General features: G+C 41.8%; 1 protein-coding gene across 6 annotated transcripts in view; it reads right to left on the bottom strand.

Moving 5' to 3' along the window:
* SYNDIG1 (synapse differentiation inducing 1) overlaps positions 1–27,969 on the bottom strand; it is a 186,349-nt gene that overhangs the window by 16,238 nt on the left and 142,142 nt on the right. The window contains exon 4 of one of the 6 annotated variants that reach the window (XM_072726285.1): positions 7,631–7,681. The exons of the other annotated variants lie outside the window; for them this stretch is intronic. Coding sequence (XP_072582386.1) covers positions 7,646–7,681 — 36 coding nt within the window. The 3' untranslated portion in view covers positions 7,631–7,645. Of the gene's footprint in view, positions 1–7,630; positions 7,682–27,969 lie in introns of those variants that run through there. 6 annotated transcript variants of the gene reach the window in all.

Below are 27,969 nucleotides of genomic sequence, written 5' to 3'. Positions count from 1 at the left end.
AGAGGCCCAGACCGTGCAGGTCTGGTGCACCCTCTAATGATGGAGGCTAATGAGGGTGTGCTTGAAGAAGAGGGAAGGGAGTGTGGGTGGGAGAGCATGAGATATGCATCTTTCAGATGTTCCCCATGCCTCTTCTGGGCCAGCCCAAGTGAGTGACAGGGATGGAAGACTGGCTAGTCAAAGGTGACACCAGTGAAACAGGGGGAAGTGTGTAGATTTGGGGGGCGGTCAGGGGCCGGCAGGGTGACTGCAAATTTGACCTTGGGCTCTGGATATCCAAGTAAAGACACAGATTTGTCTATATGCATCTGGGCTAGAGTTAAGAAATCAGAAATTCACTATATGTGAATAACAGTCAAAGCTGTGGGCAAGAATGAGATGGTCAGGGGTAAAACAGTTAAATCAGGAGATGAGGGGCTTACTGCTAAGCTTTTTGTTGATTCTTCCAATCCAAGCTCTACAGCCCCACCATGATGTGTCCTTACATGTATTCAGCTTACTTTTTTCTGCTCAGGACTCAGTGAGCTACTTCAATCTGATGATTATACTTGTTTCCACTTTGGACAACTTCCAGCCATTAGCATCTAAAATATTATGGTTACCCCATTCTGTCCTCATTTCTCTCCTTCTGGAATTCCTGTTGGCTGCACGTTGGAACTCTTCTTTCTGTGTGCTGTGCCTCCTTCCGGTTTTCCATTTCTTTTTCTGTGCTTACTTGGATGATTCCCATGTATCTATCCCCTGGTGTACAAAATTCTTTCTTCAGTTGCAACTAGTCAGTCTGCAATCTGCAACCAGATCCACTCATTGGGTCTTTTATTACAGGTACTTACAGGTACTTTCTACTTTCCAATTCTAAAAATTCTAGCTATACATTTTCCAAGTTTGAGTTTTTAAAAAAATTTAAAAGTTTGAGTTATTTATTTATTTATTTTCATTATAGTTAATTTATTTTTTTAATTATTATTTTTTATTGGAGTTCAATTTGCCAATATATAGCATAACACCCAGTGCCCATCCCATCAAGTTTGTGTTTTTAAAAAATTTTAAAATATGATCTCTTATTCTTTCATATGGATTTTTATTCCTTCTTAATCACTTAAGTGATTTCAATTATTTTAATGTCACTTAGATTGTTGTAGAATTCTATAATAATCTCAAAGAGATTAAAAATGAATTGATTTGAGATAATTGAATTCTGGAAGTAATAATTCTATTTTGAGAGGAAAATCTGCTGACAACCCTCTTGTATGACTTTGCCCCTTATGCAGATTAAAATGTTCTATTGTGGTTTTATCAAGAGCTAGGATTAATTTGTCTCCTTGCTGGTTTGCAAAACTGTCACTCCTTAGAAATCATCTTTTTATTGTCCGTGGTGTAAATTCTGAATCTATGTGTACTTTAATTTCTCAGCACGGTGCTTGTACCATGCCTTTATGTAAATTCAGGCCTCACATCTAGGATTAGCCTGGTCCTGAGGTGCTGACTGTGTTCTGATGGTCCAAGACAGACACAGAGCTTACTGCCTAGTTTCTGAAGCCTAGGGGAGAAGTTCCTAACCCCTTTCATAGATGGCATGCTCTGAGGCTATGGATTTCTGCATGGTCCTCCCTGGCCAAACATCATATTCTCCCTTTCCTCAAAAGATTTAGAAACCCAAGCCACACCAGACTAATCTCCTGGAAATAAGTTACCCTTGATCTGCAGATCTACCTTGATCTGCATGGTTTTGTGTCTTACCATGCTGGCCAGTTTTCCATCTTGCTGGAATGCAAGTCATCTTGCCATGCATAGATAAACATATGACAATAGCATGTGTTGCAGGGATAAGTACTCCTGAGAGCAGACCTGAGATTTAAGAAATAATACACAAAGGAATCCAAAGGAACCCCTAAGATGAGGTTAAAGGGAGGGCATCAAAGAGCAGTCAACTTAAATCAGAGCAGGAAGACAGAAGACACTAGGAGTGAGGTCTCCAGGAAAATAAGGAATCCATAGTTTATCTGATACATTTGGTCATATTATGAGATACTGTAGTTAGAGGCTATTGGTGAGTATGGTAGAGAGAAAAACTAAGTCCATGAACTACAATAATTGAGGCTGAGAGGAAAGCAATAATCCCAGTACACTTGGCATCACATGGACTGGGTGTCTGGTGTAGATAATGATAACCTTATAGGTGGCCACAGGGACAGAGGACTTTTGTATGAAAGGAGTCTTCACCCACCCCAATAGCTGGCCAGTGACAAATAAATGGTAAGCTGACAGATTGGGAAATAAAGAAATTTCATAACTTCTTAAGAAATTACTAAATACCAGACAAATCCACTAATATGTTCTAAATGTATCTGTGAAAGGGGCCTTGGCAGTTGGGAAGTGCTGTCAACATCACTATTTATGCTTAGCACTACAAACCTTTTGTACAGTGTGTCTTATTTATTAGTTGTGACAAATGTACTATATCCTAAGATGTCAACAAGAGGAGAAATTGGATGAGGGGTAGATGGAAACTTTTTGTCCTGCCTTTGTAAATTTGCATAAATCTAAAACTGTTCTAAAGTAAAACATTTATTTATTTTTTTAAAAAAAGGCCAGGCTATGAGATGGGAGCAGGTGAGAGGCTGAGAGCAGTGACTACAGACACAGGTCTACCTTCCTGCACTCTGTCCTTGGGGATCTGGAAGGCAGAGCAGGGCTCTGGGAGAGACACTCCTGGCTCAAATCCAGGGCTGGCATGGCCCTTGCACTGCTCACTAGTTTTTGAGTATCCAATTTTATTTTTCTTCCTAAACAGAGTTATGATACCTTTTTAGCTGGTTGTTGTGACAAATATTAGCAACTGTAACACACAGACTTACTGCTTTATGTGAGACACCATGTGGGCACTTGTCGCATCTCATTCCTTCTTTGCATTGTACCATAAAATATGTGCCATTATTATTTTTTTAAATTTTTATTTATTTATGATAGTCAGAGAGAGAGAGAGAGAGAGAGAGAGAGAGAGAGAGAGGCAGAGACACAGACAGAGGGAGAAGCAGGCTCCATGCAGGGAGCCCGACGTGGGATTCAATCCCGGGTCTCCAGGATTGCGCCCTGGGCCAAAGGCAGGCACCAAACCGCTGCGCCACCCAGGGATCCCTGTGCCATTATTAATACTGTTTTCCCTAACAATGTATTATGAAAATTGTCAAGCATGTGGAGAAGTTAAAAGAACCTACATCAAACACCCATATATCTACCACATCTGTTGGTCATTAGTATTTTGTTCTACTTATTAGATGTCTGTTCATCAATCTGTACAACTCTATCCATCCATCAGTCTATCTTTTATGGGTGCATTTCAATGTAAGTTGCAGATACTTCTTGCTAAACATGTCTGCATGTGAATCCTTCCTTGCCACCCTGGATATGAGGAGTTAGGGTTCACTGAAGGTGAATTTCATCTTCCAAGATCACACAGCCGGTGAACAACAGCTTCCACCCCAGGACCATAACACGTGGTCATCAATGGAAAGAAACTACTACCATCATTCTTGATCTCTAGCCAAAAGTCCCGCTTCTTTCCTGAAGATAAGTGGAGGGTAGGAGGCAGAGATCAAAGATTTAAAAGCTAGGAGATGAACAGATCTTTTTTAAATACTCAAAGGGGTATACAAAAATTCTCAGGAGCACAAACAAATGTTTGGGCACTTTGGAATGATCAGCCGTGTCTGGGCGCAGGCAGGCCAATGTCACCCTCTGCACCTGGGGGCTCCCGCTGTGTGTGGGGTGCCTCCCTGACACATGCAGCAGCTGCTTTGTGCCTGTGAAAATCTATCATAGTGCCAGTTCAGTGCCTTCCAGAGCTGGGGGTCCACCCAGTGATGTCTACAAAAGAGATCCCTAAAACTCGAATTTGTGTGCACAACCAACTTTCTTGTAATTTGTATACTATGGGGGACATGCCAGGTCTTTAGCTCTCCTCTTAAATATTCTCCTTCCAGTCCATTTCACAGAAAACCTTTTGTGCAATGTGCCATGTGCAATGTACAATAAGCAAAACACATTTGTTTTAAAAAGTCTTCCCACAGCAGGGCCACTAGATAACCAGGAATTAAATTGCTTTAATTATCTTAAGAAAAGTTTATTTTAAAAAAAGGAAAAGCTTTTTTCTTAACAAGTGACAGTAAAAACTAGCAAAGATTTAAGTAAAAAATGGAAAAAAACCCACAGTGTTATTTATTAGACTGTAAAATTGGGGAAAATCTAAATGCTTTAAAAGGTGAGTAATTAAATAATTATGTTATTTCTCTATGGTGAGGTATTAGGTAACAATTATGCTCACTGAGTATTGCTAATTATATGAAAAATGTTCACAATATCAGTTACAAAATGGTAGACTTTAGGACTTAGTTTTACTTATATATAGAATAATGCGTAGGAAAAGGGACTAGAAGGAACAGACTAAATTCTTAAATGTAGTTGTGTTTAAAGTTCCCCCCATTGTTTTCATAGTTAATGCATCATCTAAGATTTCAGTGTGAACAGAAAGCAGGGACCATTTTCTTTCAGACATGCTCAGGCCAACCTCTGTCATCTGTGAAGTGTGTGCATTTGAGAGGTGTTAGTGTGGGTCCTTGGAGGGGGGGCGATTCAGGTGTAGCGACCCCCAGTGTTCCTCCGGCACTGTGGATGCTAGGACGCAGCACAGAACCCAGTGCCCTGGGATGCCCCGGGGGCTCAGTGGTTGAACCTCTGCCTTCAGATCCCAGGGTCCCAGGGGATCGAGTCCCACATCGGGCTCCCTGCATGGACCCTGCTTCTCCCTCTGCCTGTGTCTCTGCCTCTCTCTCTGTGCCTCTCAAGAATAATAAATAAGAATCTTAAAAAAAAAAAAAGAACCCAGTGCCCTGTTGTCTGAGCATCTGATCCAACTATACTCTTTTTTTTTATGTATATATATTTTTATTGGAGTTTGATCCAACTATACTCTTCTGACTCTGGTACATAGCACCTGCCTGGATCCTGGGGTGTGCCTCCCCTGGGGATGTGGGCCCCTTGCTGGCCATCTGACAGCCCTCTCCTGAACCTGGTCACACTCTCCTTGGCCACCATTTACCTTGCAAAGACATACCTCTCCTGTCTCTACATTTCAGATGGTGGCGTGTGGCTCTGGTATAATCATGTGAGTGTCTCTGTCACTCTTGCCGTGAGAAGCACACCTTCCTCACTTTTGCTTCCTGGACCCTCCGCTTCATCTTCCTGCACTGGCTTTCCCTGGAGAGAGGACACATATGTGAGGAGGAAAGCAGAGTGGCTTTCCAGGCCCATGTGGTCTGTTGATTCAGGGCAAGGCCTTTAACCTTGGGCATTTGTGGGCTGTTGGGGGATATTTCATAAATAACATAGTTTGTTCACTCTGTGCACTTGGAAGAGAAAAGAATACAGTCCCTGAGCTGAGAGTCACGGGAAGCCCAGGATTCTGGTTTCATGTACTAGGCCATTTATGTGCATAACTGCCCGGACTTTTTCTATAAGGAGTATATGTAAATAATTGCATTGGTTCAATTTTCCAAAAATTAGGTATGCTTTTTAAATGAATAAAGAAAGAAAATAGAGGCTATAAAAAGGTATTCCATTGGCATCCTCATCAAGATGTTTTTCTAATTTAGAAACACAAGTATTTAACAGGAGGCAGGAGTGCTGGGGGAAAGACGATGCAGCCCCCAGAAGATACAACATTGTCCATTTAGGAAAATGGACAATGCCCACCAACATCTCCAATTAGCCTTTGTCATGCCCATCACTTCCATTCTTCAGCAGCTCAGCTGGGAAAAACTATCAAAGACTACCAGGGAAGACTACCAGTCAGAAAAGTGGAAAGTTACAAAACCAGTGAATGATAAGAGAATGGTGCCTTAGTAGCAGGTTCTGTGAAGAAAACGCAGGACGTGAGTGTAGAAGTTAAATGTGAGGGATCCCTGGGTGGCGCAGCGGTTTGGCGCCTGCCTTTGGCCCAGGGCGCGATCCTGGAGACCCGGGATCGAATCCCACGTCAGGCTCCCGGTGCATGGAGCCTGCTTCTCCCTCTGCCTGTGTCTCTGCCTCTCTCTCTCTCTCTCTCTCTCTCTCTCTCTGTGACTATCATAAATAAATTAAAAAAAAAATTAAAAAACAAAAAAGAAGTTAAATGTGAGCTAAGCAATGGCAGGATGACTGGGCTATTCTATACAACTTTCTCCTTTTCTGCCCTCACGAGGGAATAAAATACACTCAATTCCACATGAGTTTATAATTCACCAATGTGAAAGAATCCCAGCATGGAACCAGTGGCACTCTTCACTACTTTTCTTCCCACATCCTGGAGGGCTTCCTACTGGTGGGGGTGGGCAGTAGGAAGCCCATGTTTTCCTCCCATCTGAGAAAAACAAGAGGCTATGGAGTCATGAAGCCAGGGTGCCCTTGGGGCTGCTCTGTAGGAGATGTTCATTCAGATGGAGTCTGTGAGATGCCAGTACAGCCTTCTGCTTTCTGCTAGGTTGTGGTGAGATGCTCAATAATCCACCTACATCAGAGATGCTCTCTGAGTTTCCTTCCAATAAATATAGAGAGATCTCAGGACTTCTCTGTATGGCAAACACCATCATTAATAAGTCTGCTGGGAGAAAATGTGATAAAGCTAATGGCCAACAGGCTAATAGCTATAATATGAAAAGAGTGTCTGCAAATAAATAAAATATAAAAACTCAATAAAACATAGGTAAGCGTATGAACTAGTAATTCATAGAGGAAATGATTAAAACAGCAAAGATGTTTAACATTGTAGTAACTGATGAAATGCAAGTTGAAAAATGGTAAGATCTCTATTTTTATCTATCAGACGAGTGAAAACTGAACCTTGAACCCAGATGGGGAAGATAGCAGTCAAATCTTCTTAGTGGATAAAAATTGGCATAGACTCCTGGAGGTCAACTTACAGTGTCTATTAGGTTTACATGTGCATAATCTTTGATTCAACAGGATTTCACTTGTGGGTGTGCTTGCAAAGGAAGAAATTGAAATGCGTTGTAGGCTTATTTTTAGGGAAATGATTAGACCGTGCACATTCATATACAAGAACACCACAGAATCACCAGAAACACTGTTGCTTATCTCTACATATTGATAGCAAAAGTATTTACCTTGTGTGGAAAAAACAAGTTGCAACGCTTGTCAGTCCTCTTTTATTTGTAAACCCAAACTGCATGCATGCATATTATACACAGTACAAAGAGGTCCCGTTGGGGCGGCTTTGAGGAAGGGGCATGGAGAGGGAGATTCACTTTTATCCTTGCTCCTCTATTCAGCTCCTCTTTGTGTTTACCGTAGGAGTGTGTTAGTCAGGTGTGATGACTGAATGGTGTCATATACTCATGGGCCTCCCTAATACTTAAAGGAAAATGAGGCAGAGAGTGGAAGGTTCTGGGGACTTAAAGAAGCCAGATCTGGAAAGTACCAGGTGACAGTGTGATGATGTGAGCCCTCTACCATGTCCCAAAACAGGGCATCTGGTGCAGGGTATAAACCAGCCAGCTCCCTCTTCTCATTTCCTCCTGGTGAAATGGGGAAAGCAGAAGAATGCCACTCGAAGGCTCATTGATGACTCGAACTTCGGTTTTTACTTTTGTCATAAAGTTTCTTTTTTTACACTTCTGGGCAGTATCTTCAGCAAGAAAGGAAAAAAAATAACATTACTTTCCCTCACCATATAACTAATAAAACTGACTGTGAAAACTCATTTCTCCAACTCAATACTGAATTGAGTCCCAACCATGTACTGCTCCCAAGCCATGGGAGCAGATGACAGGACACCTGAGCATGGGAGCCCACTCCATCTCAGGTAGCCTAGAAGTGAGAGCAGAGAACCACATCCTGCATGATAGGGCTTTGACAGGAGCCTGTGCAGATCACCAGGAGCAGGTGCTGGGGACACCTGAATCAGATGGGGTAGAAGAGGTCAGAAGGCTGCCTGCAGGAGGTGCTCTCTGAAGCGAGTCCCACCATTCTCATAAGGGCCAACCTGGTGATGAGGGAGAGAAGGAATTCCAGAAGATAACCCAGCAAGAAAGTCTGGAGGTGAGGGCAAGTTTGGCTGGCCTGACATCTAGCTGAGAAACGTCAGGGTAGGGTGCAAAGGGAATGCCAAGGGGTGATGTTGGGGAGGAAGGCAGATGCCAGTGATCCCATATTTGCATTTAAGGCTGTAACACCTGCTCTGTAAATTGGCAGGGGAAAGGTATTCTTGGTCTAGGGATGATCTTTGATCAGCATGAGACAATTTCTGGACCTGCCTACTCACCAAGTATTTATAATGGCCGTAAACTTGCCACGGGTTACCAAACCACATTGTATCCATATTAAACACAATTCTTTCATCACTTCTGAGTGTCCTAGGAAGACAAGGACCAGAACAGAGCATGGGAGCCACTGGAAATGATGGAAAGATTACTCTGTGCAACAGAAGCTGACAGTAAATTTATTGGCCAAGAAAAAATAAACATCACATCATCCATGACAGTATGCTCCAGGGCTTCTGAAATGCAATGGTTTCTTTCACATTGTTTTAGCTTCTCACAGATTTATTCCAGCAGGGAGGAAACTGGTTATGAGACCCTGTCTCTAGAAGCCTGTGAGGTTCTCCCACTCCTCTCTCCTTTCTCAGTGCTCAGCTCCAGGAGACTGGCTTCCTCATAAAGGCACGACTCTTTACTGCTCTCTTCCCCAAAACACTCACAAAATACCTGACAGTTTCCTGCTGCTTTTCCTGGCTCATCATAGCCAAATTACTCACTTGGTAGCTGGACTTTCAACAGAAGAGGAGGGGCCAGGGTCCCTGGACAGTTTTGATTAAAATCTCATTGAAATGATGCAATTAGCATTCTGTATATTTTCACTGGGGTTGTGGTGCTGTCATTAAATTAGGTGCTAAGTCTAGGTGGCAAGAATTCCATATGACTGGAAAGGTTTAAAATGAACTGATTTCTGAGCTCCTCACTGCCCAAACCTCCTTCACCCCATGGCCAGCAGCCTGCACTTCAGCGGTACGTTTGGAGAATGAAGAACCATTCTGGTCTTGTCTGAGGGCAGAGAACATGACCAAAGGGACATATGAGGCAGACAGTGGTGACCTTTTGCCCACACTTTTCCAGAATCTTGGTTGGTGTAACTACCAGAAATCTAAACTGTCTTCCAAATTTTGGGTCCCTGGTTCCAGAAACCATCAACACTGCAAGTCCACTACCAAAACAAAAGTCAGGTAATGGTAGAAACAGCCAAGGAAGTTCATGTATGACCATTCTTTAAACGGTCATTGAAAAAAGGACTGACTTAACAGGGTATGGTTTTGCTATTATCTACAGAGAGAGGTGCTGGAGGCAAGGAGAGTCAGTCATTAGGCTCTTTTCTGCAATTTTTATTTGTTTGCTTCCAGGTGAGACACTTAACGGTCCAGACATGCCAACAGATCTTACATCATGAAATTATGCTTTGAAATCCTTTCCAGTGTATTCCTGACAAACTAATATTATTTCACCTCATCCATAATGTAAAAAAGTCCCTCCTTTCTTTTTTCATATGTATACATTTTTATTGGAGTTCAATTTGCCAACGTATAGTATAACACCCAGTGCTCATCTCGTCAAGTGCCCCCCTCAGTGCCCATCACCCAGTTACCCAATCCCCCCATCCACTTCCCCTTCCACTACCTCTTGTTTGTTTCCCAGAGTTAGGAGTCTCTCATGTTCTGCAACCCTCTCTGATATTTCCCACTCATTTTCTCTCCTTCCACTATAATCCCTTTCACTATTTTTTATATTCCCTGTATGAGTGAAACCATATAATGATTGTCCTTCTCTGATTCACTTACTTCACTCAGCCTAATACCCTCCAGTTCCAACCATGTTGAAGCAAATAGTGGGTACTCATCCTTTCTGATGGCTGAGTAATATTCCATTGTATATACAGGTCACATCTTTATCCAGTCATCTGTTGATGGACACCGAGGCTCCTTCCACAGTTTGGCTATTGTGGACATTGCTGCTAGAAACATCGGGGTGCGGGTGTCCCAGAGTTTCACTGCATCTGTATCTTTGGGGTAAATCCCCAACAGTGCAATTACTGGGTCGTAGGGCAGGTCTATTTTTAACTCTTTGAGGAACCTCCACACAGTTTTCCAGAGTGGCTGCACCAGGTCACATTCCCACCAACAGTGTAAGAGGGTTCCCCTTTCTCCACATCCTCTCCAACATTTGTGGTTTCCTGTCTTGTTAATTTTCCCCATTCTCACTGGTGTGAGGTGGTATCTCATTGTGGTTTTGATTTGTATTTCCCTGATGGCCAGTGATGTGGAGCATTTTCTCATGTGCTTGTTGGCCATGTGTAGGTCTCCTTTGGCGAAATGTCTGTTCATGTATTTTGCCCATTTCATGATTGGATTGTTTGTTTCTTTGCTGTTGAGTGTTTTTTTTTTTTTTAAGATTTTATTTATTTATTTATTTATTTATTTATTTATTCATGAGAGACACAGAGAAAGACAGAAGGAGGTAGAGACACAGGCAGAGGGAGAAGCAGGCTCCATTCAGGGAGCCCCAAGTGGGACTCAATCCCGGGTCTCCAGGATCACACCCTGAGCTGAAGGTGGCACTAAACTGCTGAGCCACGCAGGCTGCCCTGCTGTTGAGTTTAATAAGTTCTTTATAGATTTTGGATACTAGCCCTTTATCTGATATGTCATTTGCACATATCTTCTCCCATTCTGTGGGCTGTCTTTTAGTTTGTTGACTTTTTTTTTTTTTTTTTTACTGTGCAGAAGTTTTTATCTTGATGAAGTCCCAATAGTTCATTTTTGTTTTTATTTCCCTTCCTTGCATAGATGTATCTCTTGTAAGAAGTTGCTGTGGCCAAGTTCAAAAAGGGTGTTGCCTGTGTTCTCCTCTAGGATTTTGATGGTTTCTTGTCTCACATTTAGATCTTTCATCCATTTTGAATTTATCTTTATGGTGTAAGAGAATGGTCCAGTTTCATTCTTCTGCCTGTGGATGTCCAATTTGCCCAGCACCATTTATTGAAGAGACTGTCCTTTTTCCAGTGGATATTCTTGCCTGCTTTGTGAAATATTAGTTGACCATAGAGTTGAGGGCCCATTTCTGGGTTCAAATCTCTTCTTTCTTTGAAAATAAAAGTTTTGGGAAATGCTTTCCAGAATGAGGAATGTTGTGTTGGAGGCTGAGTCTTGGGGAACTGTGGCCAATGGTGCTGTTTTCTTGATAAGACAATAAGACTACCATGGCTTTGGGTGTGGGGCAGCTCTGGCTGTCAAGGCCTTCCATGGCTCTCCATGACCTTCTGCTGTCCTTCCACCCTCTGTAGCTCTCACAGCCATCCAGGGTGACTTCTGCTGTGTACCAGAGCCACTGAGCTATGGCTGACGTCATGGTGTGGTTTCAGCCTCACCTGGGCCCACAGCCTGGGCATTCTATGAGCCTGTTTTCTGATTTCCTCCACTGTCAATTAAAAGCTGCCTGCACCATAGGCTCTGCCAGGTGTGCCAGTCCTGTGCCAGCACTTCCACAGCTTCCCTTATACTTCACAAATAGGTAGAGGCTCACCAGGTGAGACTTTTAGGGGAAGTACTGAATTCTCAACATTATCCTAGAGACAGTAATGCCCTGTAGATGACACAGGAATCTGTGACCTCCCTAGTTAAAAATCTTTCCTACTTCATATTAGTGGCATAGCTAGTAAGTCTTTTGGGACCCTGTCATTGCTGGATCTGGCTATCCTCTAATCTTTATAGTGTTATTTTTGTCACGCTTGACAGCTTTTTCCTTAATGTTTATTTGTCTGGTATTAACATTGCTGCAATTGAATGCTTCAGAACCACCTACATCCTAGAAAGGAACTCCATGACTCAGGGCTTCTTCTAGAAAAGCAATGGAAGGGAGGTAGACCTCAGAGAATGGGTGGCCCAGAGTGGTTGACAACCAAGGTGCTGACGGATGAAGCCAGTGCCAACTCTGAAGGGTGGAGTACAAGAGCTTCCAGGGACCGGTGTCTCAGGAGCGTGGGCACTGCTGCATGTAGCCCAAGAAGTGATCCTGCTGTCTTTGAAACAGAAAGGCTCAGCAATCCCAAATAAACTGACCTGCTTGGTGAGACTCTCTCGGGTCATGGGGGCTTTAGGTCAGGCCTCTGGATGATCGTGGACCACCAGGTTGTTCCCAGTTTGGGTCTATGATGCACGAAGCTGCTAAGAACAATCTTGTACAGGTCTTTCTGTGAGTCCTTGGGTCCATTTCTCTAGGGAAAATATCTGGTTGTGAAATATGGATATTGATGTTTACATTTATAAGAAAATGTCAGAACATTTCCCACAGTGGTTGTAGCATTTACACTCCTGCCAGCAGTGGGTTTGGATCCCAGGGATCCACATCCTCACCAGTGATGTGATGTCAGCATTTAAATGTTAACCATTCCACTGTGTGTGCAATGGTGGTTTTTGTTTGTACTCCTCTGATGATAAGTGATGATGAGCACCTTCTCCTGTGCTACTTGGTCCTTCACATATTCTCCTCTGTGAATGAACTATAAAGGTCTCTATTGTTTCATCACTGAGTTGTCAGCATTCTGTCTATAGTTTCCATATTACTGTTTTTACATAGGCATCATCACTGCCAGCAGCATCTCCCATTTCATGGATGAGTACAATGAGGCATAGAGAAGTGAAGCATCCATACAGCTGGTCCATGTGGCACTGGGCTTGTGATCCAGCTTATGACTGTGTGACTGTGCATGGCCCATCCTGACCACACAGCAGAATGTCTGGTGTGGAGCCAGGCAGAGGGATAGGTGTCCCTGAGCAGTTGCATTGTCTACCTTGGTTCCTAATGCTATGTCAGCTCCTGGAAGCTGCCTGTGCTCTTCACAGTCATCCACCTCCCCGGACATGGTGAGCTTCTTTTCTGTGGCATGGTTATACACTGTGGACTCTAGAAAGTTCTGGAACACTGGAGGAGCTAGGGTGCAAGTCTTTTCTTTCTGCCTGATTTCTTCCTCCTCCCTACCTCCTTTCCTCTCCTTCCTATCCCTGTCTTTCTCTTTGGTACACTGTTATTTTAAAACTGCTATCACTCTTTGAAAGGCCCTAACATCAAAGGCATTGTTTTTGACTCCTGCCTTAGAACTTGGACATGGGACCTGTCTTCATCCTAGGACATGGCTCAGAAGTCTCGCCAAGGCAAGTAGCAGGCACCATCCATGGAATTCTAGAGGAATGCTTCCCTTGCTCTGGGGAGGTCTTTCAGGTTTTGGTGGGGAGATTTGTACCCATAGGTAAGTAACAAAGTGAGTCCTTGCCTACCCTGCCTTCAGAGTGGCTCACATGGAACAGGCTGGAACCCCTTTTTCTCATCTAAGGGCAGTGTGCAGCCTCTCATCCAAATGTCTACTGCTGGGGCAGCCTGGGTGGCTCAGAAGTTTAGCACCTGCCTTTAGCCCAGGGCGTGATCCTGGGGACCCAGGATCGAGTCCCACATTAGGCTCCCTGCATGGGGCCTGTTTCTCCCTTTGCCTGTGTCTCTGCCTCTCTCTCTCTCTCTCTCTCTCTCTGTGTGTCTCTCATGAATAAATAAAATCTTTAAAAAAAACAACAAAAGAAAAAAACAAATGTCTACTGACACCACAGCTCAAACACTGCTTTCATTCTGCCCCAACTGGGCCCTTTACGTGACATTCGATGAGGACAGATACAGAGCATGGTGGTAGGCACAGCTCTGTCCCTTAGGGTCCTATTAAATCTCTAAATCCCATAGTTGTTTTCTGACTAATGGCAGAGGTTTCCTCACCAACCTGATTGGAGCTGTATTTCTAAGGAGTATTTCTATCTCCCTTTGGTATATGTGCTGGCTCTATTTTAGGGAGGATGTTGGCCTTTGTGTGTAATGTCAGTCCAGCAGGTTCCCATGGGTCATTGCCAGCGTCCAAAGCTCTCTGAGAAGGAACAGCAGAGGCAGGGCAGAGCAGATGCTGTGTCAGAGCACCTCTGGTCATGTGGCCTTGGGCAGTCACTGATAGCATCTGCTGGGATCTTCTTCCATATGATGGTTGTAGGCTCCACTTCACTCCCCAGGGGCTCTTCCAGCCACTGTGTGAGTGGTTCTGGCTGGAGCAGGTCCCCAAGCTACAGAGCAGTGCTCCCTTGCTCACAATGACTACTACCCTCAGAAAATCACCATCCTTTATCTTTAGGGTCTAGATCTTGCAGTCCACATGGGGACTTTGAAGAGTGTACAAATGTGCTTGACTTGTTTCCTGCCTGAGCTCTGACCGCTGAGGCTTGCTTTCACTTTTGGCTGGGATGACCAAGGGAAGACTGGAAATTCAGCTTCATAGAAATATCAGTGAGCCATAGAGAGCCTTCTTTACTTGGAAATCTTTTCAACCTTTCTGCTATAAAGCAATGAGCTGTGGAGTGAGGTAGCCCCAAATGACGGCTCATATGTTAATACACAAATATCAGGGTGCTAATTTTTCTGCTTTTTCTTTTTTATCCAAAGATTTTTTACATGCTGAGGACAGCCCAGTGGAGAGTAGTGCTGAGAGTTTGCCCGTTGGCCTCTATATGCAGTTTTCTTGTTCTTGGTTGGCGACCACCCCCTCTCATCTAAGTGCCCTAAATACAAATGATTAAAAGTGATTTCACATCCACATTGTACACCCATGACATGAATAAGAGATCTGAAGATACTGCCACAGCCACGAGCAGGTACTCTTCAATTTTTAATCACCAACTTTGCTCTTGGGACGCCAGAGACTCTGTGCTAAGCAACTGTGAACACTTTATTCCATAATGTGATGTTTATACACATCTGGGTGAGGAGGTCTTGCTCATAGGAAGTCCTGAGAAGGTGTTCCCTTCATGGTTCCTTTGCCCCTGTGCTCAGTCTAGGGGTGAGACCATAGAATAAAACACAGGCTCACTAAGGGCTTCCTTTTTAGTTTGGCAGCAAAGCATTTTGCTGAGAATTGATTATTTCTCATTTCCAAGGCTCGTGATAAAAATCAACTCTAATCACTGGAATTTGGGAGACTTCATATTTTTAACTAGTGAAGATTCACTAAGAGAAAAGCTCCTGAAGAGCAGGGAAACATCACTTTGCTCAAAGGACACAGGAATGTGGAAACACAGGAAGTAGTAGTTTGGTTGGGCATTTCTATTACACAGGAAGTCCCCAGCCCAGGCCCCATTCCAGCCCCTGTCCCCAGCCACATAAAGATTGCCAGGAGTGGGACCTAGGCATCAGTACATTTTCTAGTTTCTCAGGTGGTTCCAACATGCAGCCAAGCCTGAGAATCGTGGCTTTTGTGGCGGTAGGGCAATTCAAGTTCTCTATCCATCCTTCAGTTAGTTTTGGCAGTTTGTTTTTAAGGAATTGGTCCCTTTCATCTAAGTTATTGAATTTATGAGCATAAAGTGGCCCACCATTGGTTGAATTCTCTTGTTCTCCAAGGCATCAAGAGTAGCAGCTGTCTTTCACTCTTGATACAGATCATTTGTTTTCTCTCTCTCACTCTCTTTTATTGGTTAGTTAGGATACAGCTTTATTAATTTTATCAAACTTTTAAAATTGTACTGGTTTTTCTTTTCAAATCCTTTCAAAGAAGTGACTTTTAATTTTGTTGATTTTTTTCTACTGTTTGCCTGTTTTCAATGTTATTTTTCTCTTCTCTAATTTTAATTATATTCTTCATTCTTTTTGCCTTAATTCATTCTTATTTCTTGAATTTTCAAAGTCAAAGTTTAGGTTATGAATTTTAGATCTATTTTCTTTGCTTATATAAGCATTTAATGCTATAAATTTCCCTTCTAAGCACTACTTTAACTACAGCCTACAGATTTTGTTAAGTTTTATTTTCATTTCTATTTAGTCAGAATCTTTTAAGATTTTTCTTGAAACTTCTTCTTTGACCCATGGGTTCTTGAGAAGTATATATTTTTAAGTTCTAAACATCTGGGAAATCCCTAGCTATCTTTCTCTTCTTGGTTTCTATTTTGGTTTCTGGGTGGTCTAGGATGTACTTTGAATTTTTTGTATTCTTCAAAAATTTTGAAGGGTTGTTCTGTGGCCAGAATGTGGTCTATCTTATTGAATGCTCTATGTGCCCTTGAGAGCAGGTACATTCTGCTTTTGTTGGATAGGGTGTTCTTTTAATGTTAGTTGGGTGAGGTTGGTTGATAGTGTTCAGGTCATCTTTGTCTTTACTGATCTTCTGTCTGGTGGGTCTATCAAGCAATGACAATGGTGCTGAAGTCTTCTACTGTAATTGTATCCAATTCTCCTTTCAGTTCTAACAGTTTTGCCTCAGATTTTCGCTCTGTGCTTAAGTGCACACATATTTAGGGTTGTGATACTTTCCTGGAGAGTTGACCCTTTTATCATTAAGCAATGTATCTCTTTATCCCTGAAAATCTTCCTTGTTCTGAAGTAAACCTTGCCTGAAACTCATACAGATATTTCTGCTTTATCTTTATTTGTGTTAGGATAGTATGTTTTAATTTTAATATTTATTTTAATATATCTGGGTCTTTACATTTATGGTAGGTTTCTTTAAATATGGACCATACATATTTATACTATGGACAGCATATTGTTGGGTCTCTCTTTTTTTAACAAGTCTGACAATCTCTGTTTTTCAACAGGTGTGTTTAAACCACTCATATCTAAGTGATCAGTAATATAATTGGATTATAGCTGCTATTTTGCATATTGTATCTGTTGTTTCTGTTTTCCTCTTTGTATTTAACCTTCCTGATTTTAATGGACCATTTTATATGATTCCATTTGATATCCTCCTGACTTATAATTTACACTCAGAAGTCCTAGTCTCAGCAATCAGACAACAAAAAGAAATAAAATGCATTCAAATTGGAAAAGAAGTCAAACTCTCCCCCTTCACAGATGACATGATACTGTATATAGAAAACCCAAAAGACTCCACCTTAAGATTGCTAGAGCTCATACAGCAATTCAGCAATGTGGTAGGATACAAAATCAATGCACAGAAATCAGTTGCATTTCTATACACTAACATTGAAACTGGAGAAAGAGAAATTAAGGAGTCAACCCATTTACAACGCACCCAAAAGCATAAGATACCTAGGAATAAACCTAACCAAAGAGGTAAAGAATCTATACTCTAAAAACCACAGGACAATTGTGAAAGAAATTGAGGAAGATGTAAAGAGACGGAAAAACATTCCATGCTCATGGATTGTAAAAGTGAATATTGTGAAAATGTCTATGCTACTCAGGGCAATTGACACATTCAATGCAATCCTTATCAAAATACCATGGGCTTTCTTCACAGAGTTGGAACAAATAATCTTAAGATTTGTATGGAACCAAGAAAGACCGCGAATAGCCAGAGGAATGTTGAAAAAAGAAATACCCAGCATTTGCTTCAACGTGGATGGAACTGGAGGGTATTATGCTGAGTGAAATAAGTCAATCAGAGAAGGACAAACAGTGTATGTTCTCATTCATTTGGGGAATATGAATAATAGTGAAAGGGAATATAAAGGAAGGGAAAAGAAATGTTGGGAAATATCAGGAAGGGAGACAGAACATAAAGACTCCTAACTCGGGGAAACGAACTAGGGGTGGTGGAAGGGGAGGAGGGCGGGTGTTGGAGGGGAATGGGTGACGGGCACTGAGGTGGACACTTGACGGGATGAGCACTGGGTGTTTTTCTGTATGTTGGTAAATTGAACACCAATAAAAGTTAATTAAAAAAAAAGAATGTAGACATTTACAGCTATAACTTTCTCTGTGAGTACCACTTTATCTGCATTGTATTAGTTTTAATATGTTGTTGCTTTTATTTGCCTCAATATTTTCTAATTTTCCTTGTGATGTCTTATTTGACCCATTTTAACTTAGGGATGTGTTGTTCAATGTCCACATATTTGTGAATTTCCCAAATTGTTTTGTTATTGATTTCTAATCTCAAATTCTTTCACTGTTGTAGAGCATATTTTGTACAATTATAATACTTTTAAATTAAAAAAAAAAAAAAAAGAAAACCAAAGCTGGGGGCATCATAGTGCCTGACTTCAAGCTGTATTACAAAGCTGTGATCATCAAGACAGTGTGTTACTGGCACAAAAACAGACACACAGATCAATGGAACAGAATAGAGAACCCAGAAATGGGCCCTCAACTCTATGGTCAACTCATCTTTGACAAAGCAGGCAAGCATATCCAATGGAAAAAGGACAGTCTCTTCAATAAATGGCGCTGGGAAAAATTGGACATCCATATACAGAAGGATGAAACTGAATCAATTTCTTACACCATACACAAAGATAAACTCAAAATGATTGAAAGACCTAAATGTGAGAACAAGAATCCATTAAAATCCTAGAGGAGAGCACAGGCAACACCCTTTTTGAACTTGGCAGGAACTTCTTGCAGGACACATCTATGAAGGCAAAGGAAACAAAAGCAAAAATGAGCTACTGGGACTTTATCAAGATAAAAAGCTTCTGACCAGCAAAAGAAACAGTCAACAAAACTAAAAGACAACCTACAAAATGGGAGAAGATATGTACAAATGACATATCAGATAAAGGACTAGTATCCAAGATCTATGAAGATCTTATTAAACTCAACACCCAAGAAACAAACAATCCAGTCATGAAATGGGCAGAAGACATTAACAGATATTTCTCCAAGGAAGATCTACATGTGGCCAACAAGCACATGAGAAAATGCTCCGCACACCTTGCCATCAGGGAAATACAAATCAAAACCACAATGAGATACCACTTCACACCAGTGAGTATGGTGAAAATTAACAAGACAGGAAATAACAAATGTTGGAGAGAATGTGGAGAAAGGTGAACCCTCTCGCAGTGTTGGTGGTAATGTGGACTGGTACAACGACTCTGGAAAATAGTGTGGAGGTTCCTCAAGAAGTAAAAATAGAGCTACCCTATGACCCAGCAATTGCACTACTCAGTATTTACCCCAAAGGTCAGATGTAATGAAACACCAGGACACCTACACCCCAATGTTCATAGCAGCAATGTCCACGATAGCCAACTATGGAAGGAGCCACGATGTCCTTTGACAGACAAATGGATAAAGAAGATGTGATCTATGTACACAATGGAACATTACTCAGCCATCAGAAAGGATGAATACCCACCATTTGCTTTGACTTGCATGGAACTGGAGGGTATTATGCTGAGTGAAGTAAGTTAATTGGAGAAGGACAATCATCATATGGTTTCACTCATACGAGGAATATAACAAATAGTGAAAAGAATTATAAGGGAAAGGAGTGAAAATGAGTGGGAAAAATTAGAGAGGGTGACAAAACGTAAGAGACTCTTAACTCTGGGAAACGAACAAGGAGTTGCAGAAGGGGAGGTGGGTGGGGGGATGGGGTGCCTGGGTGACGGGCATGGAGGAAGGCACTTGACGGGATGAGCACTGGGTGTTATACTATATGTTGGCGAATTGAATTTAAATAAAAAATTAAAAAATATATAGGCGATCCCTGGGTGGCTCAGTGGTTTAGCACCCGCCTTTGGCTCCGGGTGTGATCCTGGAGACCCAGGATCGAGTCCTACATCCGGCTCCCTACATGGAGCCTGCTTCTCCCTCTGCCTCTCTTATGAATGAATGAATGAATGAATAAATCTAAATATATATATATAAATAAAATCTAAATATATATATATATATATATATATATATATATATATATATCTCAGTGGTTGTCTCAAGGGTTACAGTATCAGTTTAAATCAATCCAAGTCTACTTGCATTTGCAAGTCCCATGTGCAGTGCAGGTATCTTATGAGAAAATCTTCTCACATCCTTCCTCTCTTAGCTAGTGACAAGCTGTTGCTTTCACATTCATTTATGCTATAATCACCTGATTTACTGTTATTATTCTTGCTTCAAACAGTAAACTTTGAGATAAATTTAAAAAATAAAGACATTTAACTTTTATTTATTCTTTTTTTTTTTTTGCTGTTCCTTTTTTTATGTGCAGATCTGATTTTCTAGCCTGTATCATCTTCCTGTTGCCTGAAGAACTTTAATATTTCCTGTAGACTGTCAACAAATTCCTTCAGTTGTTTGCCTGAAGCAGTTTTTCTTTATTCTTGACTTTTGAAGGACATTTTCACAGATCTCTTTTTTGTTGAAGGAAATACAATTCTAGGTTTGCAGGATCTTTTTATCCTTTGACACTTTAAAAGATTGCACTCAACTATATTCTTAATTGCATGGTTACTGATGAGAGATCTGCTCCAATTTTTATCCTTGTTTCTCTATAGTGCAGGTGTTTTTATTGACCTTCAGGAATGTTTAAGATTTTTTCTCTTTGTTTTCAAATTTTTACAGTTTAAATATGTCATATCTACTTCTTGGGTTTTTTTGTTTGGTTGGTTTTTGTTCAGTTCTGCTTGGTCATCTCTGTAGTTCTTGGAACAGTGGTTTGGTTTCAGTAACTAATACTGGAAAACTCCTGGCCATTATTTCCTTAAATATGTCTTGTTTCTTCTTCTTTTGGTATTTCAATTACATTACACATTACATCATTTTCTACAGTTCTTTAGTTCTTTGATGTTCAGTTCTTTCTTTCCCCCATTCTTTTTTCCTCTTTGTGTTTTAGTTTGGTGACCTCTTATCTTCAAGTTAACTTATTCTTTCCTTGACTGTGTTAAATCAGCCAACAAAAACATTCTTCATTTCTGTTACTGTTTTTAACTTCTACCATTCTTTCTTTACAGTTTTCCTCTTGTGTGCTCATTACCTGTCTGTTCTTGCATGTTGTCTACCTTTTTCATTACAGCTTTAACACATTGATCACAGTTTTAAATTCTCTGATAATTCCAACTGACATCTGAGTCATATTTGAGTTTGGTTTTTATGATTAGTTTATTTTTTCAATCTTTTCTTGATGTCCAGCATGCTTTGCAATATTTTGTTATATAGGGCAGTAGATATTGAGGTAAGTAAGCGTTTAGTGTGAAAGTTTTTGTTAATTTGGCCAGGAGTGGAGCATCTTTGATATTTGTTGTAGTTTTAGGTATGAAAAATGCTTCAAAGTCCTCTAATGTCCTTATTTTCATCCCCCCTCTTAGCTTTGGAGTTTCTCTATATACTACTCTTCAAACAGAGTTTGTCTTTCATCTTTTCCCACTCAAATACATGGTTATTATATTGGAGTCTTATGCAGCAGGGGCAGGATGTAGTGGGACGGGGTGTTCTCTGATCTTCTAAGTCTTAGTTTTGCGAGTGCACAGTGGGCCTGCGGTACACTGCACAAAGAGTGATAAACTCTTTCTGGCACACTTCCAAGGTAGAGATATCCCCCCCTATCAAAAAAATGCCAGAGATCACCTTGTAGCAGATATGAATACAGAGGAAGCAACGAGACCATCTCAGTCACATCATCAAAGAGGCTTGGGCCTAAATAGCAGGAGTTATTTTAAAATATGAATAAGCAGAGTGTTGACTTAGAAATGCAGTATTTCAGCAAATCTGAGAGGATGCATTTTGTAAATGGTCACTTAAAACAAGAGAGTGTGCCAAATTGGTGTTAACTTTGTGCTAAGCCAAGCTCAAATCTTTGAAGCAAAATGCACTTATGATGTGATAAATTATTTACTTAGGCAGCAAAAGCAAATAGGATAGGTTTTCCTGGCACTTTGATTTTACAATAATAAATGAAATTCATGTTGAAGATGAACAAATGCTTAAGGTGGCTCTTTTGTTGACACAATTTGTTTTTCTTTTCTTTACATACACATAGCATCAGGTGGCAGATATTTAAAGAAATATGCCAACTTGGCTTATTTTTTAAATCATTTAAAATACTTAATGATATTATTTAGCCTTACCAATATACTGTTATTTGCCTTGCTTGCTGATCAAAGATTCACAAGACTCTCAGCCCTTCTATCTTCATTAGGCAATATGTTTATCATCATTGTTACGCATGACAACATGCACTGATAAGTATAATAGCTTCTGAATAAAGATGCCTGTAATAATGCCATGACCTCAGAAAATAGAAGGCATTTTAGGTCTCAGAAGTGTTGTTAATTTGACATATTCTCTTTGAATATAATATTTAGGAAAGAAAGTCATTCTGTCAATATTCATTTTCTTATAAACTTATAATACAAATATGTTGTGTGTCTAATTTTTTTCATCTTTACAAAGCATCTCTGACAGACTATATTTTTCCCCAAATAGCTGCTGCAATATTTCCCATCCTTCATATTCTTCTAGAGCCTTGATGTCTATGTTTTCTTCCATGAGTCTGGATAGTGATGTACAAGTTCTACCCATGAAGCCACCACATGGTTTTAGAGGCTGGATCATACAAGCCTTATGCTCCACCTTAATGGCTTGAGATACTTGCTTTGGAAATCTACCTGCCATGCTATGAAGGAGCTCAAAGTAGTCCATGTGGAGAGACCTCATGGAAAGGCCATGCAATGGGCACTCCTGTGGTCAATCTGCTTAAAGTCCCAGCTGACAGCCAGCATCAACTACCAGACTTGGGGTGAAGACACCAGAGGTGTCTGGTGTTGCAAAACCAGCCCAAGCTGGGAAGCCTTCTCAGCCTCAAGCCTTCTCAGACATTTAGTAGCAGAGACAAACCATTCAAATGGTGCCTCCCAAGCTCCCAACACACATAAACCACGAACATAGTGAAATGGTCATTTTCTGCTTTTAGGAGTAGGGTGGTTTGTTTTCCAGAAATAATTGAATCAGCAGCTGAAATAAAATGTAGAGGTTTATCAGAAAACTGGGAGCAGTTGTTGCATGTAAAACTCAATTTTCACTGTAAAACCAGGAAGAATTAGATGGTGGAAGTTTGCAGGAAATGATATAAGGTCCCTGAGGTAGAAGAATTCATCTCCTGTAGAAGTCCTAGGGAAATTCTCCTCTTATTAACTGCTAGGCTTTTGAGTCCATTTTTAACTTGCCTGGCCCTCAGCTGCCTCACATGCAGAACCTGACAGAGTACCAAGCTCATGCGGGCTTCATGAATGCAAGGGTTACATCCATTCCTTCTCTTCCACCCCAGTGATGCTCTGAACCAGAGAATACTGAACTGTGTGAGTTTAGACAAGAAATCTGGGTTGGGTCACACCATGTGAGGCCAGGGATATGGAATGTTCTGGTTGCTATCTAGGAGATGCCCTCCCTTTTATCCCTGGAGATTAATTGTCTGCTTAGCAAATGAAAATATTGTAGCCAGTAAGGGTACACTATTATGTGATCACAATGTTGCATTTATTTGACTTACAAACATTAAAAATATATACAATGTATGGTAAGATTCTAAACTGTGTGTGTGTGCATGGTTGTGTGTGTGCTCATGTGCAAATGCACATTCCTTTATAGATACCAGCTTCTATCTAGGAACAGGAACACCTGGATGGCAGGTGGAGGGAGAAGGAGCTGAAAAGAGGATTTTGAGGGGTGTCTGGGACCCATGAAGCTTCTTTCTTGCTCTTCCTTTGTTGTGTGGTTGCCCCTTTCAGAAGCCTCAACATCTTTGCCACCCTCTTTCCCATTGTAAGAAACAAGAAGAATCTCCAGAAGAAAAGGCCTTGCTTGCTTGGAGAATTAATAGAGAGAGAATACTTTAGCCTTTGCCCCTTCCTACTTCCCACTCCCTTAGAGATCATTCTTTTTGGTAAGTCCCATGGCAGGGCCAGGTATAAAAAGGCCGACCTCTGTCTTGTTTCTGTCATCACCTCTTGGATGCTGAGGAATGAAGGAGACATGATTAATGCTGTACAGGTGACTTGCTGCCTCCAATTCCTTTAATAATGGCACCATTAAAAGGACAGACTTAACCATGACAAGTGACAGTTGAGCATGAAGTGGCCGGGGTGCCTGCTCCTCAGAGGAGGCACAGTCCAGGCAGCTTCCCACGAGGGTGTGTAAGGATATGCTTCCCCTGCCCAGTCTAGGTCCTTCCTACCCAACCTGGTTAAGGATCCTTGGAACCCAATGACGGTTAGGTTCAGCTGGGGTTCCAGTAAGTCAGACTTCCAGGCTGAACACCAACTTTTACACTGCTCCAGCATTCAAACAAAGTGATACATTATATATGTGAAATATGTCAATTTTATTTATTAATTTTGCCTCAATAAAGCTGGAAAGAAAAAAAAAGATAAAGCCAAGACCACAGCCTCCCTCTACATCTTTTGGCAGATCTAAATTACAGGAGGCTGATTGAAACAAAAGCCCCCCAACCTGGGGTGGGAACTGCACTCCCAGCTGCTCCCCAAGGTCTGAATCTTCTCATACAAGAGCCTGATACTTTGCAGAGGCCATAACTGGAGGAAATGAGTGCTTTTGTTGCCCTTTATATTATCTGATGGTTTTCTCTGTTGTTGTTGTTGTTGCTTCAACTGAGGAAATACTACTTCCAGAAAAGGCCCTGGTTGCTTGGCTATAGGGGACTGACATCCAAAATGAACAAAACAAAACGAAACACAATAAAACAAAAAGCAAGGTGGAGGGAAGGGAGTGAGAGAGAAAAGAAATAAGAGGCTCTTCCAGAAAGAAGAAAAGGTCACTGTGTCTATTTTCAGTGTGTAAAATATTCCATTAGCTTTATTATGTGGAGGACATTAGCATTATGCACTGCGGGAAGGAACATTTTAATACAGAACATCTTTTCCTAGCTTCGAAAGACAAGAGTAAAATATAAAGGTAATGAAAGTGCTATTGGGATGATGTCTTTCTCCTTGGGGGCTTTGTATGTTGGCAGAGTAACAGGCTAGCAGGAGCATAATTTGCCAGATCAGGAATAAGCTTGGCAAGAGAAGGAGAGGCAGGCGGGGCCCTCCGTGCCAGTGAGACCCGGGGCTCTGACTTGCAGAGATGCGGCAGGACCACACTCTGGGGCTCTCCTTTGCCCTCGGACAGAAGGAACCCAATAGCTTTCCTGGGAAAGGCTGGGGACTCTGATCCTCTCCTGTTCCCTTATGATAAATGGGCCTTCCCCTGGGGCTTTTAAATTCACAAAATAAAATGTATAAGGTTATAATAGGAACCAAATACACTGAAATAAATCTGTGAAAAAAGTCATAACTGTGATTATATTAACAAATTTGCTACTTTATGAAGGCACTAAATAGTAACTAGTACTTGGGTTTTCGAAGTAGTTATAAGCATAAATAACATTTTAGGATGTGGAGACATTGTGGTTTCTACTGATGATGTAGCTACAACAATGTGGTTTGCTGCCTACATTCATAATTGAAGGAAATGGCATATTTTTTAGATGTTGGTAAAAATCATGATGTACTTCATTTCCCATCCAAGCTCATAGATGCTCTGAATAATATCCACCAACTTCTTAGGAGTCCAGGGACCTCCTCTCAAAGACAAGAGGAGAAGGGGAACTAGCCTCTGCTCTCTGTGTTAAGAGGAGGACACTCAGCATTCTGAGGAGCAGCATGCTGGATGGATGATGGAGAAGAGAAAGACCCGCTGATCCTCTGTCCAGGGACAGCCAGTTGGGTGTAAACTGAGCCTGTGTCTTGTTTGCAAAGGTGCCTGTGAGGAGAGACCACCAGAAGGGGGGTCCAGGTGTGTTCTGGACAGGGAGGAAGCCCGCTGAGCCCTGGGCCACAGGGAGGACGGAGTGGGTGGAGCAGCATCTGGGTGCTCCCAGGCCCCCTGCAGGGTGTCCAGAAATTCAGAAGTGGCCTCTCACAGTGGGGTAGGAGTCTGGTTCAGGGAGAGGAAGGGGCTGCAGAGCAGACCTCAAAGGAGGCAGGACCTAGGGTAAGAAGACCTGGCCTGAGTTACCATCTAGGGACTCCAAATGGGTCTTGGAGTCTTTGATTTTCAAAGTTGTGTCCCCTGCCACACTGGAGAGACTCTTGTCCCCTGGCTCATTTCAGATGGCTGTTAGGGTACCTGCAGCTTTGTGAGAGTAGCAGAGGGGAGGGGCAGCTTTATTAGGAGAAACAAAAACCTATGAGGACCAATAAAATGGATGTTAAAATATCAGCAAGGACGTGGCCTTACTACTTCACACTAATGTATGTAAGAATTTGATAAACATGTACAAATTGTTTGTTAATTTTGATGATTAGCTTTCATTTATTAAAGTAGGCCACTGAAAAAAACTCCTTTGAAATATAAACTATTTAATTGCCAGGTGCTAGAAGTCCTTGAAAGTAATAGCACTGCGTTTAAAATACCTCACCATTCATATTTTTTGAAGCTTTTCCTGACACATCGCCCAAACTCTAAGCTATTGTTACATTCTGTTCATTTTCCTCAACACGTCCGTGTTGAAAAAGAGGGCTTCTGTGTTTGAGTTACATTAATTTACACATGATAAATATTCTAAATATATTCTGAGCATTTAAACAGGAGAAGCAGGACTTCTCTTTGATGAGAATTTGTCAATTAGTACTTTAATCAAATTTATGTCTTATTTATACCCTGACAACCTCCAAAAAAAGATCCCAGTGGAGGATTAGCTCATTTCCTGTGTGTAAGTGATCCTTTCTCACTGCATTTTGCTAGCCTCAATTTCTAAGGTCTAATTGAATATATTGCCTTGATCACTCCAGAATCTTAAATTAGGGACCTTAAAATTAATCCCCCCAAGTTGCCTTTTTCAGCCAATGAGAGTGGAAGGCTTTTGGGAAAAGCGCTCTTACATGCCAAGTCCCTCATAGATGCTGCCTCCATGTTTTAGTGTTTACGCCAACCAGTCAGACACACAGAGGAGTATTTACTACACTCCTTTGCCAGGGCACAGGTCCCTTGAATACTAAACACTCTAGTGATGTATGTTAAGGTTGTAAAGGGATGCATAACTCCTCGATCACCCGTATGTTTTCCTTTGTCAACTTTAATCAGCACTGTGAGCAGCCCTCACCCCATTTGGGAGGCAGCATCCCCTTTCCACCAAGCCACCCCCAAGCCTCATAAGCCCATCCTCTCCTGCCTCCAGATGCTAAGAATGCAGATTCCAACCTTATTTATATCCTTGTCATCTAGGGATCATGGGCCCTTTATCTAACTGGAGAAGAGCTTCCTGTCCAAGGAGCTACACGGCAAGGCAGGTAGCAGAACTCAGCACTCAGGGTCTTTGGAAAGATTTTAGCAGGGAGGTGATGCTCACTCTCATATAAGCAGGTGTTCTTGCATGATGACAGGAAGGGAGAGCCTCTGGGTGGGGCCTCCGAGATGGGGTGGGGCAGGTGGCTTTGGCAACTGCAATAAGTGGGAGCATGAGGCTGGGTGAAGCCAAGACACCAGGGGTAGGCTGTAGACATGTCCTCACCTTGGCAACAGACAGGAGTCTGTTCTATCCTGCTAGCCCTGCAGAGCCCCAGTGTTTCTCAGCAGGGATCCCACGGGCAGGCAGGTATCTTAGGAAGCTGACCAAGGGGCCAGCCAGCAGATTGCATGGGGTTGGGGGATGCCCTTCTGTTCAGAAACCTGTTCATATTAGGCAGATATGGACATGGAGAGGCTGTCCAGGTATGAGATGGCACCATTCCACTGACTATGCAGAGCATGATCACCTGCTTTCTTCCAGGGCATACAACAGTTCTGTCTGTGGTGCTGGGATGGCACCACTGCCTTATCTGATCTGATCTTCTCTTATCTTAAAGGCCACAGAAAGATAACTATCTCTGGGTCACACAGCTGAGATGGTCTTCTAAATCCCAACCTCAAACACCTAGATCCTTCATCTGCACAGCATAGAGCTATGGTATCTTCCAGTTTGCTTTGCAAAGAGTTGGGTTACAGACATGTTGAAAGTGTCTGCTCTGACACAGGTCTCCCAGCCCAGGTCTGGGTCCTGCTCATTGGCTTTTATGGGGCCTCAGACCAGTTACTCAATCTCCTTGAGTCTCAGTTTCCTCATCTG

The sequence above is a fragment of the Vulpes vulpes genome, chromosome 11, assembly GCF_048418805.1.
Source record: "Vulpes vulpes isolate BD-2025 chromosome 11, VulVul3, whole genome shotgun sequence".
NCBI lineage: Eukaryota > Metazoa > Chordata > Mammalia > Carnivora > Canidae > Vulpes > Vulpes vulpes.
This window is presented reverse-complemented; position numbering and strand designations above follow the sequence as displayed.